Below are 17,974 nucleotides of genomic sequence, written 5' to 3' on the forward strand. Positions count from 1 at the left end.
ATGGGTCTCCAAGCTGGAAGAGAGTAAGAACAAGTATACATTAAAGCCTAAGTATTTGATTAAGAACTTTCAGTGAGGGACGCCTGGGTGGCTCAGTCGGTTAAGCGGCTGCCTTCGGCTCAGGTCATGATCCCAGGGTCCTGGGATCGAGTCCCACATCGGGCTCCTTGCTCAGCAGGGAGCCTGCTTCTCCCTCTGTCTCCCTCTGCTTGTGCTCTCTCTGTCAAATAAATAAAATCTTAAAAAAAAAAAAAAAAAAAAACTTTCAGTGATCTAACATTATCAAATTGTGGGCATGGGCGAAAACTTTTCTCATACTTAATTGTTAACACAGAGCATAAGATACTGCAAAGGACAGTTAATAGTTTGGTTAATTTTGCCAACTTTATTTTTATTAGAAAATGATTTCAGAACTCTAGAAACATCTCTGTAGATGGAAAAGTGAGGAAATCATAAAGATTGAATTAAGGAAATGAAACTACTCTTAGGAAGTACTTTGTCCTAGGTAATCTCATGGATTTAAACTATATACTGAGGTATTTTTCAGAATATTCAGTGCATTGACTTCACAGGTAAGTTTACTTATTTTTTTTTTTCATTATTGACTGCATTGCAGCGTAGCATTAATGATGCAGTTTTAAATATTTTTACCTAGAATAATATTCAGAGTCAAATATGAGAGCTTAGAGAAACCTGTAACCTGGTATTAGGTCTGATGTCATGTTAAGGAGCATCATCTTGATAAAGTGATAAAGAATTTGCAGGAACACCCAAAATACCCACCACTAATTATTTAAAGGAGAGATGTTCCTTTTTTATCCCATACCATGGAATTCTGCATTCCAAAAAACATACTGAAGCTTGTGTAAATGTGTAAATCAAAACATGGATGTGTGTTGCCTTTTTTTTAAAGATTTCATTTATTTGGGGGTGGCAGAGGGAGAAGGAGATGCAGACTCCCTGCTGAGCGGGCAGCCTGATACGGGGCTCCATCCCAGAATACTGAGATCATGACCTGAGCTGAAGGCAGACACTTAACTGACTGAGCCAGAGCCACCCAGGCGCCCCACATATGTATATTCTGATAGGTTAGTTGTACATAGATCAGAATGATTTGGATGGTGCAAACAATTCAGAGAGAGCAAGGGGAAAAGATGATGGCACAGTGAAAAAAAAAACATTTCTTTTTCAGGGGGAAAGACCATGTTTTGGGAGGTGATTGCTTCAGTTTTCATTTCTCAAAATTTACAGAACATCAGTCATGTGACACTACCTGGATCATACTCATTCTTTGTTACACTTTATGAAAAAAGTGTCAAAAATAAGTGAACAAGAACTTTGATAAGAAATCATGTCCCAGGTTCATTGCAGGTATTCATCGTATTTAAGCTGGGATTTTTAAAATACATTTAAAGTTCAAAACTGATGGCAGAGGTTAACGTGTATGGTATTAGTTATAGAATTTGTTTATATTATTATCCTGGTTAATCCTCACTAAATCCTGAGGTATATTTCACATTTAAGTCCATTTCATAGTTGAGAGAAGCTTAGAACTTAACTATGTGTTAATTTGATTATCTAAAAACAGTTATGGCATATAACATGAATAGGCAGTTTTATTTATGTCTCTTTTTTGTTTGATGCTGGTTATCTGTTGTTCTTTAAAAAACCTTGGTCTGATTCTTTCTGTCTGATTCTTTTTTAAGAGAAAGCCAGCAGGGAGGGTGGGGAGGGGCAGAAGGAGAGGGAGAATCTTAAGCAGGCTCCGCACTCCACACCCACCGTTAGCCCTGAGTCCTACGTGGGGCTCTATCTCATGATCCTGAGACCATGACCTGAGCCAAACTCAAGAGTTGGAGGCTTGGGCCACCTTGGTGGCTCAGTCGTTAGGCATCTGCCTTCAGCTCAGGTCATGATCCCAGGGTCCTGGGATCGAGTCCCACGTCGGGCTCTCTGCTCAGCAGGAAGCCTGCTTCTCCCTCTCCCTCTCCCACTCCCCCTGCTTGTGTTCCCTCTCTTGCTGTGTCTCTCTCTGTCAAAAAATAAATAAAATCTTTAAATAAAAAAAAGAAGTTGGAGGCTTAACCAACTGAGCCACCTAGGCACCCCTTGGTCTGATTCTTTTGAAATGTAATGTATGGCTAGTGTCAACTAAGAAAGTAGCTTTTAGTTGTTTAAGCCAATTTGAGATCTTTTTTTTTTTTTTAAAGATTTTATTTATTTATTTGAAAGAGAGAGAGAGAGCACATGAGAGGGGGGAGGGTCAGAGGGAGAAGCAGACTCCCCGCTGAGCAGGGAGCCCGATGCGGGACTCGATCCCGGGACTCCAGGATCATGACCTGAGCCGAAGGCAGTCGCTTAACCAACTGAGCCACCCAGGCGCCCCCAATTTGAGATCTTAATTCATTAAATTATAGACAAGTATTTTTTCACCCTTTTTTACCACCTTGTGAAAAAAAAAAAGGGGCACCTGTGTGGCTCAGTTGGTTAAGCGTCTGCCTTTGGCTCAGATCATGATCCCAGGGTCCTGGGATTGAGCCCCATGTCAGGCTCCCTGCTCAGCAGGGAGTCTGCTTCTCCCTCTCCCTCTGTCCCTGACCCCACTTGTGCTCTTGCTCTCTCACTCTCAAATAAATAAAAATCTTTTTATTTTTTATTTTTATTTTTTTAAAGATTTTATTTATTTTTTGACAGAGACAGAGACAGCGAGAGAGGAAACAAAAGCAGGGGGAGTGGGAGCGGGAGAAGGCAGGCGTCCCGCTGAGCAGGGAGCCCGATGTGGGGCTTGATCCCAGGACGTGGAATGATGACTTGAGCCGAAGGCAGACGCTTAACAACTGAGCCACTCAGGCACCCAATAAAAATCTTTTTAAAAAGAGGTTATCTTTATTTCTCTTTATTGAATTATTGTATATAAAATCTATGTAAGGATAATAGGTAAAATAGTTGGAAGCACCAGGAGAGGTATATCTGTAATATGAATAGGCATGCATATTAATAAAATACCTTACATCCTATTAGTGACTTTGAGAAAAATTGTTTTTTGGAACTATGCTAAAAACGTAACAATTTTCAAAGTACCATGAAACATGCAGTTAATTGGGAAACAACAGATTTTATTTAACTTCTAAAAATTAACTAGTGTGCAAAGGTACTCAGTAAATCTTGATTGGCAGTAGTTTCTGCCTTGCCCCATTGCTGTATCTGGAAAATACTGTTTGGATTAGGAATATGAGCTATAATATATGTGCTATTCAAGCAAGGTAGATAATACGCTGATCCTCTTTTTTTTTTTTTAAGATTTTATTTGAGAGAGGACGTGAAAGAGAGAATGGGGGAGGGGCAGAGAGAGAAGCCAAAACCCTGGGATCTTGACTGGAGCCGAAGGCAGATGCTTAACTGACTGAGCCACCTAGGCACCCCTCTGCTGACCCTCTTTAAATAAAGCATTGTCAAGTGACAATTTCATGAGAGCAGGAGTTATTGGTAATTATCCAATTACTGTAGTGTAGGTCTTTGGTGTCTCTCCTAAACTCTTAGGTCTACATTTAATAACAAATCTGATTATTTCCATTGTATATTTGTTAATATCTACTGTTAACATATAGTTAGTTGTTTGTTTTTCCCTTACACACATCTTTTATTTTCTGTATTTTCCCTATTTCATAAACTCATGGTTAGCAGGGACCAATGTACAAAATAAATTATTAATGAAATATGTTATAAGTTTTAATAAGTGTGAAACCTATGATAACACATGGAAACTGAAAATGAAAAGAATTTAAATTAATTCACTCACCATCCAGTTTTGTAACATTTTTTTAATGCTCAGTTATTTATCTTTTCTTTTTTACTTTTCCCCTTCTTTCTATGGTGAGGTACTTATCCAAGCAATAAACGTTGTTTTGGAGAGCTGCATTTGTATAGCAGATGAACAGATATAATATTAGAATATAGAATGGTTAAGAATTCTGCATTCCAAAAAACATACTGAAGCTTGTTTCTAGTGCTTAGGCAACACAGATCTGATCTCTAAGAACGCCTAGATATTGACATGCAAATGAATAAATGAGACTCTTCTTTGAAATATGTTTGTAATATATACAAGTAGCTTAGAAGGGATTATTGAAGTGCTGCCAGAATACATTTAAAAAATGTTAAGTCTTCTCATTCATTATGTTGACTTTGGAAGAATTTGGAAACTGCCTTGAGATGCATGTAATATTTTGTTTATATGTGCTTCTTTGAGGGAAGAGATCTTGATTTTCATTACATTTTCAAAGGAATCCAGTGACCCCCAAAAAAGATTAAGAACTCCTTTACCAGGTGGTATGAAAATATTGCCTGGTTTATTTGTACTGTTGGTTATAAATATAGATTGTTCATTGCAAAATATCCTAAACTGTCTCTTTTGCTCTGTTGGAGAACCATTTCTTTCTTTTGTCATGTGATATTTTGCAGTTATATGTTAAAATGCTAATCAAGCTAAAAGGTAAATCTGAGAAATACTGTACATTATATTCTTAGATTCTTAGCCCCAACATTTTATTTTTATGTAAACTTTACACCCAATGTGGGGCTTGAACTCACAACCCCAAGATCAAGAGTTGCATTGTCCACCAACTGAGCAAGCTAGGCGCCCCACCACGCAAATTTTTTTGACCTATATCCCAGACATATCATTTTACTGATAAATTTTTTGTTGTATATTTCTTTTTTTTTTTTTTTAAGATTTTATTTATTTATTTGACAGAGAGACAGCAAGAGCAGGAACACAAGCAGGGCGACTGGGAGAGGGAGAAGTAGGCTTCCTGCCAAGCAGGGAGCCTGATGTGGGGCTCGATCCCAGGACCCTGGGATCATGACCTGAGCCGAAGGCAGATGCTTAACGACTGAGCCACCCAGGTGCCCCTTGTTGTATATTTCTAAAAGTCTTAAAAATAACCACAATATTGGGATGCCTGGGTGGCTCAGTTGGTTAAGCGCCTGACTCTTGATTTCGGCTCAGGTCATGATCTCAGGGTTGAGACACAGCCCCACATCTGGCTGGGCCTGGAGCCTGCTTAGGATTCTCCCTCTCTCTCTGCCCTGCCACCCCTGCATGCACGAGCTCGCTCGCTCTCTAAAAATAAATAATAAAAAGTAAAAACCACAATACCATTATGATTCTTGAAAAATTCACAATTACTCTTTAATATATCATCAGACCTCCATCCAATGGATGTTCATTTTCCCCAAATATTTGTTCATTGATTTATTTTGCAGTTTATTTTTCAAACAGTTTTTTAAAATTCCAAATCTAAATAAGGTCTGTAAACTGCAATTGTTGATATGTCACTTTTGTCTTTATCAATCTGTAGGTTTCCCTCTCTGGTTCTTTTTCTTCTTTTCCTTGGAATTTATTTGAAGAAACTGGGTCATTTATTTTATAAGGCTTTTCACAGTCTGCATATTGCTGGTTATATCCCCATGGTGTCTTTTAACATATTCCTCTGCCCTTTGTACTTCTTGCAAATAGATAGTTGGAGCCAGAGACTTAAACAGATTCAGATTTGATTTTGTGGCAAGAATATTTTATAGGTGGTGCAGTGTTATTCTATCATGGGATACATCGTGTCTGGTTGTCTGTTTGCCTTTGGTTGATTAGGGGGTGAAAATGGTGATATTAAAATTCTTTATTCCTTTCTTCATTTCTTCTGTGTCTTTTTTTTCCTCCACCAGTAGCATTTAAGCATCTCATTTGGTTGAGAAAAACCTTTTAACATTTCCAGCTATTTCGAAAGATACTTATTTATGGTACTGTTTTTACTTCATCTCCCTGCACTTATCAGACATTTATATATGGTTTCTGTATGTTCAACCATATCCTTATCATTTTACTGAAACCATTCTCGTCAAGGTTATCAGTGGGCTCTATACGGAATGGAGCAGACCCATTTCAGACCTTATTTTGCTTAGTAGTTGGATAATGTTGGATACTGTTGATTGCCACTTTTGAAATACTCCTTGGCTTCTGTGATGTACTCTTTCCTGTTTTTACTTTTACTTCTTTAACTGCTTTCTCTCAGCCTCAGTTGTAGACTTTTTTTTTTTTTTTTAGGTGTTGGTCTTGTTCTGCTTGGCTCTAGCCTAAGCCCTCTGCTCGTCTAGCTCTGCGCATTCTCCATGGCTCCTCCATTGTCATGGTTTCAGTTACACCATCTCTAAAATGATAAGTGCCAAATCATTTTTTGGTTTTTGGGTTTTGGGTTTTTTTGGTAGGTTGATTCTCTTCAGAGCTCACTTGTTTGTACTATTTCCTACTAAAAATCTCGCAGGCACCTTTGAATCAACTATACCTAAAATGGAATGAATCATAACTTTCCTCATCCCCTCACACATAGGAGTTTCCTGTTCAACATAGTTCTAAGCCAGAAATCTCTGGAAGTTATCCTTGACTCCTTGCTTGACCCTTCTCACACCTTGCTGCTCAAATCTAGTCACCAGTCACGTAAGACTTACCTGGTTAATAATTTAAATTCAAGTAATTCTCTTCATTTCACTGCTGCTATGCTAGTGTGAATCCCTATCATCTATCCCCTTCATTACTGTAAGCCTCCTGTCTGGTCTGTTCCTTTCCTGTCTTTCTGGTCCATAGTGATTTTTCTGAAAAACGTATCTAATGGTTCCCCATTGCCCCTAGGATAAATGTAAAGACCTGAGCTTGTTTTATGATCATCCTGAGTCATCGCCTCCTATGTAATACTTGTTCTGCTTTTGCACTGGTGGTTTTTTGTTTGTTTTTAGATTTTATTTATTTGAGAGAGAGAGAGCAAGGGGAAGGGACAGAGGGAGAGAATCTCAAGCAGACTCCACACCTAGCACAGAGCCCAATGTGGGGCTCGATCTCATGATCCTGAGATCATGACCTAAACTGAAATCAAGTTGGATGCTTAGCCAGCTGAGCCACCCAGGTGCCCCTTTTTGCACCGTTGTAACTGACTGTTCAGTAGACTTTAAACTTCTTGAGTGTAAAGACCAAGTATTTTCCTTCATTAGACCTGGTGCCTGGTACTGGTGTTTTGTAAATGCTTCATGAATTGATAAATTGTGCAGTACACAGTTACACATTCACTGATTTGTTTACGTCTTGGTTTTATTTTTATTAGATCATCCTAGTATTCTACTGCCGTTATTCTTGTACATTGGTTTAGTTTTTTGGCTAGAGGTAGTCTCTCCATAATTAAATTGGACCCTGTGGATTACCATTGTTCCAGATAATAGAAACCTGTAGACAGTTCACATCAGATAAGCCTTACCCTAATGTGACCTTTATCAGAGTGTAGGAGTCCCTAGATGCTTTTGCTTGGTGATGGTTAAGACTTAGAAAAGTAAGGCTTAAATAACTAGAAGGTGTTAAATACCAAAGAGAGATGGTTTTCTGGGGTGTCCATTGTGTTTGGTTCTCATTCCACTATTTATTACTGACATTTAGTCATATTTTTCTAGATTTAAAGAGATGTGGTGCTTTTCAGCTGTCATTTTGAGCCAGGTGGTCTCTAGGTTGGAAGAATCATTAAAGATCATAAAATAAATCCCTGATTATATTTGCTAGAATTGCTAAACAGAGAAAGATCTTCCCATGTCCATTGGGAACATCTGAGCACTCACTTTTTGACTTAGGGATCATATTTAAAACCAGGGTTTGCTCTCATTTTTTTCTACTCCTTGACTGGCTTATTCACCACTGTATCCCCTTTGCATAGAACGGTGTGACTGGCATAGCACGAAAAAGGTACTCAAGAAACAGTCTTTGTCTCTTCTATCCATGATGTGTCTCTTGATAGGTGGTCCCACAGGCCCTTCATTAAATGTTAATTTCATTTTATTTAGAGGATGATTTCCTGTTTCTTTCAAGTGTCCCTGCCAACAGAATTTTGTATGTACCAGTAGTCTGCATTTTAAGTAAGACTATCTCAAATATATTTTCTAAACACAGTGGAAATTCTTTCTAGCTATTTTTTGTACAGTGTGAGAAGATAAACTAAACTTACTTTTTTTTTGTAAAATAGGAGATTTAAAGAATAATTCTTAAAGAAAAGAAATAGTTTTTTATTTTTCTTAACTTTTACCTACATTTACTCTGATTAAACTGATCACAATACTTTTTAGATGTTATATAGGAATTGATTTTACAGTGTTACAAATATAAGGAAAGAGCTCTGAAATACTGAGTAATATTATCCAAAAACTGGGTTAGAGAATTGGATTAGTGTATGAGCACATAGACTTTAGGGTAGTCCATTCAGTTTTTTATTTTGAAAACAGGTGCTTCTAAAGAACACAAAATAAATTGAAATAACATGAAATTGTTTCTTGATTAAATGCATTGGTTAAGAGGGCATGTGTTTGCTGAATACTTTTTTACATAATAATATCAACTATTCTAAGATTATTACTGACATATTCAGTCTTGAAGATTACTTCAGTTATGATTTTTTAAAAGATTTCAATTTAAAGTAATCTCTCTACCCACCATTGGGCTCGAACCCACAACCCTAAGATCAAGAGTTGCATGCACCACCAAATAAACTAGCCAGGTGCCCCAATTTTTTTTACTTTGAGGGAGGGTTATAGTCTAGAGAAGTTATATGTTAATATTTGAAATTTAATAAAATTGGTATCAATATTTTCTGGCAGGTGACCTGGTTGGGCATGGGTAAATTTGAAAATAATGCTGTTTTGGCTCAGTAAACTATTAAAGGTAGTTTAAAATATATACTAATATTACGGCATTGATTATAACAGAAAACATCTGATGTTCATATTACCATTAAGTAAACCTTGTCTTTGAAAGTGTATACTGCAAATAGTAATTTAGAAATAATTTAAATTCTAAGTGAAAGAAATTATCTTCTCTCTCTCTCTCTCCCCCCCCCCTTAGGTGGAATGAACCCTATTTGTTGACTATCTCCTGATTACTGGTTGGATTCACTTGTAAAAGAATCATCTTCCCCTGTGTGGACGCCACTTAGTGGCATATTTAATTATAAATCCAGGGATCACAAAGCTTTCTGATTTTCCCAAAGGAGGGACATACCACTATATCAAAGAAGCTTGATATTACAGCCAAAATGGTGCTGTCCCAGAGACAACGAGATGAACTGTAAGTTTCTTGGTTTTGTGTTTTTTAAAAAATCTTCTCATAAAAGACAAAGTAGTGAATTAAAATACAGCTTTGGGAGATCTATTCTTAGATTAAAACTATTATTGTAAGTGTTCAAATACTGTTTTGGGCAGTTTGGTCTGATTTTAAAACTGGGTCTTTGAAGTAGTGTTATTTACCCTTGTGACTTTATTGTGTAGAAGTTTAAAGCAGAACAAATAAGTTAGTTTAAAGCAGAACAAATAAGTTAGTTGGGATAAGTTTTATTCTAAGCTTGTCTTAAATATATTATGTTCAGTAGGAAAATAGATTATTCAAAGCTCTTCTAAATATTTTTGTCTAGAATATGTGTTTTAGAAAAGTGAGGGGCACCTGGGTGGCTCAGTCGTTAAGCGTCTACCTTCGGCTTGGGTCATGATCCTGGGGTCCTGGGATCGAGCCCCGCATCGGGCTCCCTGCTAAGCGGGAAGCCCGCTTCTCCCTCTCCCACTCCCCCTGCTTGTGTTCCTGCTCTCGCTATCTCTCTCTGTCAAATAAATAAATAAATCTTTTTTAAAAAAAAAGAAAAATGAAAGCTTTTTTGTTGTTACTGCTAATTTCCTTTCCTTTGCCTTACTGTATTTTTTTTATCTTTTATCATCCAGGGGCTATTAGAGGATTTGAACTCTATGAGGTAGATAACATACTAGTTAATGTAAATGCATTAATGAGAGAGGCATAAAATGATTTCACCACTGATATTTGATAGTATCTTACAGCATCCCATATTTTATAGCATTCTGTTTTTTTTAGGTGAAGAATATAGAGGAATAATTTAGCTTCATGTTCTAGATTTTTAAAAAATTTTTCTGTTGCTTTTTACAAAACTGTTTATTTGGAAATAATTTCAAATTAAAGGTAAGTTCTAAGATTGGTGCAAAGAATACTTAATGTACATTTTATCCACTTCACCTGTTTTGTACCATTTTGTACCATTTGCTTTATCATTTGTACTCTATACAAATGTGTGTGTGTGTGTGTGTACATGCAGTATTTTTTCCTGAACCATTTGGGAGTAAGTTGCATACACCAAGGATCTTTACCCCAGATACTTGGGTGTGCAGTTTCTAAGAATAAGGATATTCTTCTATAAAACCACAGGACAGTTAGCAATGTCAGCAAATTTAACATTGACATAATACGTTTATTGAATCTGCTTTCCATATTCCAATTTTGTCAGTTGACCCAATAATATCCTTTGTTGCAGGGTTGTTGGCTTTCTTTTTTCTCTCTATCATTCCTTTCTAGTACACTGTCCAGTACAAGATTAGGTAATATATTTAGTTGTCATTTCTCTTTAGTCCTTATTTTTTTTTAAAGATTTATTTCTTTATTTGAGAGATGGAGAGAGAGAGAGAGAGAGAGAGAGAGAATCTCCAGCAGACTCCCCACTGAGCACGGAGCCCAATGGGGGCTTTATTATTTGAGAGAGAAAGAGAGCACAAGCCGGAGGGGCAGAGGGAGGAGAAAGAATTTCAAGCAAATTCCATGCAGAGCCCACCGTGGGGCTCGATCTCAGGACCCCGAGATCATGATTTGACCCAAAACCAAGCGTCTGACACTCAATCTGTGCCACCCAGGCATCCCTAGGACAATATTTTTGAGGAATGGTTGTTTGTTTGGGTTTTTTTAAATAGCATATTCCTCATTTTGCAGCTGTCTAATGTTTCTTCATGATTAGATTCAGATTATGTATTCTTGGCCAGAATACTACATAAGTAATTTGTATTCTTATCAGGATATCCTGTCTAGAGACACATGTGTATCTACCTCCCAGTGGTGATGCTAATTTTGATCCCTCAGTCAAGATGCCTGATTTCTCCACTGTATAGTTACATTTATTTTCTTTTCAACAAATATAAGTTAGGGAGACATTTTAAGACCATGCAAAACATTTTTTTTTTTTTTTAAGTTTATTTATTTGAGAGAGAGCAAGAGACTGGGGTGGGGAGTGGGTAGAGGGAGAAAATCTCAAGCAGACTCCCCATGAGTGTAGAGCCTGATGCGGGGCTTGATCCCACAACCCCGAGACCATGACCTGAGCTGAAATCAAGAGCCAGGCACTTAACTGACTGAGCCACCCAAGCACCTCCATGCAAAACATTCTTATTTCCATCAAATTCCCCAACTAGATTTAACATCCATTGATAATTCTTGCCTGAACCATTTTTTATGCAGAATGATGATTTTCCCACACAACTACTCATTCCACATTACTAGTCATCACTCAGCATTTTCTTTATTCCTTTTTACTTAGTTGTTTTTTTCATTATTGGTATGAACTCCTAAGTTCTCATATTTTCAATGTTTTTATCATTCATTACTTTTCTTATACTTTTGGTGTTATGACTATTCCAGACTGGCCCATAGGAGCCTCTTCAGGTTGCTCTTATTTATTGCCTTATTTGTGGACACTTTCTTACTTTCTAGCATAACAAGGTGGTCCATGCTTATGTGTACCCTTCCTGCCTTAATCCTAGAATCAGTCATTGCTCTAATAAGCCCTGGTTCCTCTTAGTAGAGAATGGTATTAGACATCAAGATATGGGTACTAAGTATACTTATTGCTATGGGGTGTCTGCTTCTGGGCTCTTTAAGTAGACAGAACCAAGAAATATGTATGTATAAACATATACAGACACCCTGGTACACATGTGTACTAAGGTTTCTCAGTCTTGGCATTATTGACCTTGACATCTTGGGCTAAATAATTCTTTGCTGTGGGATCTGTCCTGTGCACTGTCAGTTGTTAGCAACATCCTTGGCCTCTACCCACTAGATGCCACAATAAAAAATGTCTCCAGACATTGCCAACTCTCCTGGGGGGGAGGGGTGCCAAATCTCCCTGAGTTGAGACCCACTGATATACATGTACACATACTTATTTTAGAAATCATTAGGCTATCCCGACACTTCTAAATCCAGTCTATTCCCACAAGGTTCTTTCTTGTTTTCCTCCCCACCATCTCTTTCTCCTTCTATGGTTAAGACCTGACTCCCAGCAATATCAACACATTGACTCATTTGCTCAATCCTATAATACTTCCAGAATAGTTTCAGAATTGTTACACTCTTACCACTTCAGAAAACAAAGCTTCCTGGAAAGGGTTTAGAATTTGTATTCAGTTTTCCTCCCATCCATTCTGCCCGAGACTGAAAATATATAATTGAATACTGTGTTTATAAGTTACTTGGATTAGTTTTGTTTCTCTCCCTCTCCTGTGGCTATATTATTCGTTTGAAATTTAGTTGGGTTCATCTGTTCCAGTTTTTCAGTTTTGTGTGTTTTGCATTTCCTCTTCTTTCCCATCCTTGTTAATTTAATATTTTGAATATGTAGAACATTATCTATACAAAAATGTATACTCGGGAGTATTACTCTCTCCTGAATCCCTTCTACGAAGTTACTCCCTCCTTGCCCCCTGTAAGAACCAACTTTATTCACTGTTGAATAAAGGTAAGAGAGGGGCACCTGGGTGGCTCAGTTAAGCATCCCAACTCTTGATTTTGGCTTAGGTCATGATCTCAGGGTCATAGGATCGAGCTCCACATTGCTGGGCTTGCCCTGGATGTGGAACCTGCTTAAGATTCTCTCTGGGCGCCTGGGTGGCTCAGTTGGTTAAGCGTCTGCCTTCAGCTCAGGTCATGATCCCAGGGTCCTGGGATCTAGTTCCGCATCAGGGTCCCTGCTCCTCGGGGAGCCTGCTTCTGCCTCTGCCTCTCTCTCTGTCTCTCATGAATAAATAGAACCTTTAAAAAAAAAAAAACATTCTGTTCCTCCCCCTCTGCCCCTCCCTCCCTCTATAAAAGAAAAAAAAGATAAGAGAGATATATGTATGTTTTGTTTCTCTCTCTTTTTTTTTAAGATTTTATTTATTTATTTGAGATGGAGAGAGAGCACGAGCCAGGTGGGAGGGGCAGAGGGAGAGGGAGAAGCAGGCTTTCCACTGAGCTGGGAGCCCCATGTGGGGCTCGATCCCAGGGCCCCCGGATCATGACCTGACTTAGCCACCCAGGCACCCCTTGTTTCTCCTTTCTTAAGTAAAAGGTAGCATATTTTATGTGCTCTTTTGCACTTGGCTTTTTTTCCATTAGCAGTATCTCCTGGAACTCACTCCATATCAGTTCATAGAGATCCCCCTTTTTTTTCTTTTAACGACTAGATAGTAGTCTACTGTGTATATACCATGTTTCTTCAACCATTCTCCCATATTTGAACATTTAGGTAGTTTCCATTATTTTGTAACTATAAATAATACTGTAATTAATAACTGCATATGTACTTTTGTGTATATCTGGTTTTTAATCATCATTCTTGTTTCTAAGTCAGGTCAGATCTTTTTCTTCTAGATGCCTTGTGTGCACCAACTGCAAATCATCTTTATTACCCTCATAACCAAGATTAATATTTAAATATTATGGCCCAAAATAGAGCTTTTAATTTTTTTAAAAGATTTTATTTACTTATTAGAAAGAGAGCACACGCACAAGTGGGTGGAGGGGCAGAGGGAGAGGGAGAAACAGATGCCATGCCAAGCAGAGAGCCGGACATGGGGCTCGATCCCAGGACCCCATGACCATGACCTGAGCCAAAGTCAGATGCCCAACTGACTGAGCCACCCAGGCACCCCAAAATAGAGCTTTTAATTTGAGTAAAAATCAGTTGAGGAGAGAACTTAACTTAGGTGGCTAAATTTGCAGGGAATTTTAGGTAAGAATTGACTTAAAAGTGCTCATTAAGCAAAGAAAATTGGTCTTACATCTAAATGTAAACCTGGGGAATAGAAAAACCTTGGAGTTTTTAGTAAGAAGATAAAATGATGGTGTTTGCCTTTTCTCCCATTTTTGAAAATAATATGAATATATATTTACTGAGAGGTATAAACAAATGTTTATGTACCTTTTACAAGTAAGATACATTTTGGCACTTCAGTTTGCCTTTGCAACATTTTAGCATTTCTAATAGGCTTGAAAGCAATTAGCTTGTAAAATACTTTGAGGTATTTTTGGGGTTGAAATGAAATGAATTTTGACAAACTAGAAACTGATCATTTGAGCAGTACTACTAAGTATGATTCAGCTCAGCAAATGTATATTGCCTGCCTTCTTTGTTTTTACTATTCTGTGGCATACAAATATTGAATAATAACAAATTCATTTAGGTGGATATGACAGATATCTTTATTTTACAGGTAAATTGAGGATGGAAGAAATTAAAATTACCAGTTTCATGACTAGTAATAGAGGCAGGACGAGTTTCCCAATTTTAAGTTCACTATTCAATAAACACAATTCTATTACCAAAATTAATATATGTCAAAATGTAAACATTACCCCCTCCTCAGTTTCTCAGTCCCATTTTCCAGTGGTGGCCACTATTGCCTTTATATTATAATCTTTTCACATATTTTTCATGTACTTACAAAAATTTCATGAACATCTTTTTTCCTTCAGATTTGTAAGATAGAATTGTGTTTTACAACCTGTTTTTAATAATTTTTTGTCTTTCTGTGAATTTGGAGATGGTATTATCTGTTAATTCATCTCATAGTTACTTTTTGTTTAAGATTGATTGATTTGAGAAAGGATGCATGTGTGGGGGGTGGGAGGGTGTTGCGGAGGGAGAGGGAGAGGGTTCTAGAAGGGAGAGAAGTAGACTCCACTGAGCGTGGTGCTGGACGCAGGGCTCAATCTTATGACCTGAGCAGAAATCAAAAGTCGGACGCTCAACCCACTGAGCCACCCAGGTGCCCCATCTCGTAGTTACTTTTAATGACATAAGCTTACACCTCTATTTCTGTATCAAATTTTTACCCATTAATCCTGCTCCATGAAAGATGAAGAAAGTCTGTTTTTTTTTAGGTTGTCCTGGTCGATAACATTTGCACTTTATTTGATTTGTTGCTCACCCCTAATTCTTTGTTCCACAACTTTCTCATTCTTGTATTCCTTTTTTGGTTAACAGCTATATTGTAGTGTAAGTGACATACAAAGAACTGTACATATTTAATGTATACAATTTGATGAGTTTGGAACATTCTTCTTTTTTAATTACTCTGTTAGTTGGGTGGATTTTGTCATTATCTTTTTCAAGATGAGCTCCTAAATGGACCTCCATGAGTCTTTACATGTTAGGGATTAATTTTTTTCTTGCTTCCATAAATAAACGATTCTTCACATTTTTCCCACTCAGAGTTACAAATATTAAGGAAAAAATTACCATGTATAAGACTGCAAAGAAAAATCTCAAATTCCAAAAATGCAGAAATCACATAGGCTTCATTTGCTGATCATAATGCAATAAAATAAAAATTAATAGCAAAGGAGAGCTAAGAGAAACCTATCCATGTAGACATTTAAAAATGTACTTCTAGGGGCGCCTGGGTGGCTCAGTCAGTTAAGCATCTGCCTTTGCCTCGGGTCATGATCTCAGGGTCCTGGGATCGAGCCCCACATTGGGTTCCTTGCTTAGCGGGGAGCCTGCTTCTCCCTTTTCCCGTTCCTTGCTTGTTCTCTCTCTCTCTCTCTCTCTTCCCCTCCCTCCCTCCCTCTCAAATAAATAAATAAAAGCTTCAAAAAATAATAAAAAATAAAAATGTACTTATAAATGTTTTGGAGTTAAGAGAACAAAATGAAACGTAGGAAATTAAGAAATTAATAATAGTGAGGTTACTCGTAATAAAAACCAATGTAGCACACAGAAAATTAGATGGTCTAGTGAGTCTTTTAAAAAACTAAAGGTCAGAAATGAACTACAGGTTCAATTCAAGAATAAGAACAACAGGGGTGCCTGGATGGCTCAGTCAGTTAAGTGACCAACTCTTGATTTCGGCTCAGGTCATGATCACAGGTTTGTGAGATTGAGCCCCACTTCTTTGGACTCCACGCTCAGCAGGGAGTCTGCTGGAAATTCTTTCTCCTTCTCCTTCTGCCCCTCCCCCCACTTAAACTTTCTTGCCCCCTCTTTCTCAGATAAATAAATCTTTTTAAAAAAAAGAATAAGAACAATGAATTAAGCCCAAAGGAAGCAGAGGGAAAGAATTAATATTTTTTAAAAAGCAGAAATTAATAAAATAGAAAATATAACCTGGTAAACTTGATTAGCAAAATTAAAAACTAGCTTTTAAGAAAGACCATAAAATGGATGAATAAAGAGAAAAGGCACAAATGAACAATATAGTAATGAGAAAAGCAACATAAAATGAACTCAGAGGTGATTTTCAAAATCCTGAAAAAGTTCTATTAAATTTGAAAATCTGAATTACCAGGGTGATTTTCTAGGAAAATATATGTGATAAAATTGGCTCAGGAAGTAGAAAACTTGAATAGGTTACTATAAAAGAAATTGTAAATATAGTTAGAGACATCAAGTCCAGATGGTTTCTAAGGACCAGTAACTTTCCAGATTATATTGTCTTCCACAACATAGAAAAAGGTGGAAAACTAAGAGTTCATTTTATGAGGCTAGAATAGCCCCGTTAGTAGCACTAAGCAAGGGGAAAATAATAAAATTACAAGCTAATTTTTTATATGAATTCAAATAATAAAAGATACTAAATAACAATTGAATGTAGTAGCATGTGAAAAAAGTTCATTATGGCCAAGTATTATATATCCCAAGAACACAAGAGTTTTCCAGCATTAAGAAACCTATTAATGCAGTTACTATATCAATAATAGAAAAATCATATTATCAGTCCAAAAGATACAGAAATATTTTTAATACCCACTTTTGATTGTTAATTTTGTTTGTTTATGTAGGCTCCACACTGTGTGTGAAGCATCCCTGAGATTAAAACTTGAGCTGAGATCAAGAGTCGGACGCTTAACTGACTGAGCTACCCAGGCACCCAGTAGAGCATGTGACTCTTGATCTCAGGGTTCTAAGTTCAAGCCCCACATTGGGTATAGAGATTACTTAAAAATAAAATCTTTTTAAAAAATTGTTTTTTCTTAAAAAATGGGGAAGAGTATATTTTCTTAACTTGATTAAGGCTCTCTGCCTGAAATTTACAGCAAATGTTGGAGGTATTAAGTACATTCCCAAGAAAGTCAAGAACAAGTTCAGAGTTCCCATGTTTCTACTACCATTTAAACTTAGATTTGACATTCTAACCAATGCAATAAGACAACAAAAAGAACTATAGATAGAACTATTAGGAAGAAAGCAAACGTATTTGTAGGTGCTAGTATCTATATAGAAAATCAAAGAGAGGGCCTGGGTGGCTCAGTCGGTTAAGCGTCTGCCTTCGGCTCAGGTCATGATCCTGGGGTCCTGGGATCGAGCCCTGCATCAGGCACCCTGCTCAGCAGGAGTCTGTTTCTCCCTCTAGCCCCTGCCCCCCCCCCCAACCGCTCATGCTCTCTCTCTCTCTCAAATAAATAAATAAAATCTTAAGAAAGAAAGAAAGAATCAACAGAATTACTGGGTTTAGTATATTGTCCATAAATAAGATGGCATACAAAAATAAATTGTTTTTGTTACTAGGTAATGTTGTAGAAGAGATTTCTTTGCCCTATTTCTGGTGGAAAAAAAGAAGTGAATAATGGAAAAATGTCAGAGCTCCCAAATTATTAATAAAATTAAGTACAACCCCAATTAAAATCCAAACAGAATTTTTCATGAATTTGACCGGCTTGTTTCTGAAATTCTTCTGGAAGAGGAAAATGCTGAAAAATAGTTAAGAAAAAATTTTAAAGGATCAGTGAGAAAGGAACTAATTGTACCAGATATCCAAACATCACTGTAAAGGTAGTTAAGTAAAATATTTTTGGAATAGCCACATAGGT

General features: G+C 37.2%; 1 protein-coding gene across 1 annotated transcript in view; it reads left to right on the forward strand.

Moving 5' to 3' along the window:
* The window catches only part of PAFAH1B1 (platelet activating factor acetylhydrolase 1b regulatory subunit 1), an 86,854-nt gene that overhangs the window by 27,900 nt on the left and 40,980 nt on the right, over positions 1-17,974 (forward strand). The window contains exon 2 of the mRNA XM_032428396.1: positions 8,924-9,145. Within this exon, the coding sequence (XP_032284287.1) occupies positions 9,114-9,145 (32 nt within the window). The 5' untranslated portion in view covers positions 8,924-9,113. The remainder of the gene's footprint in view (positions 1-8,923; positions 9,146-17,974) is intronic.

This window comes from Phoca vitulina, unplaced genomic scaffold (genome assembly GCF_004348235.1).
Source record: "Phoca vitulina isolate PV1807 unplaced genomic scaffold, GSC_HSeal_1.0 scaffold40, whole genome shotgun sequence".
Lineage (NCBI taxonomy): Eukaryota > Metazoa > Chordata > Mammalia > Carnivora > Phocidae > Phoca > Phoca vitulina.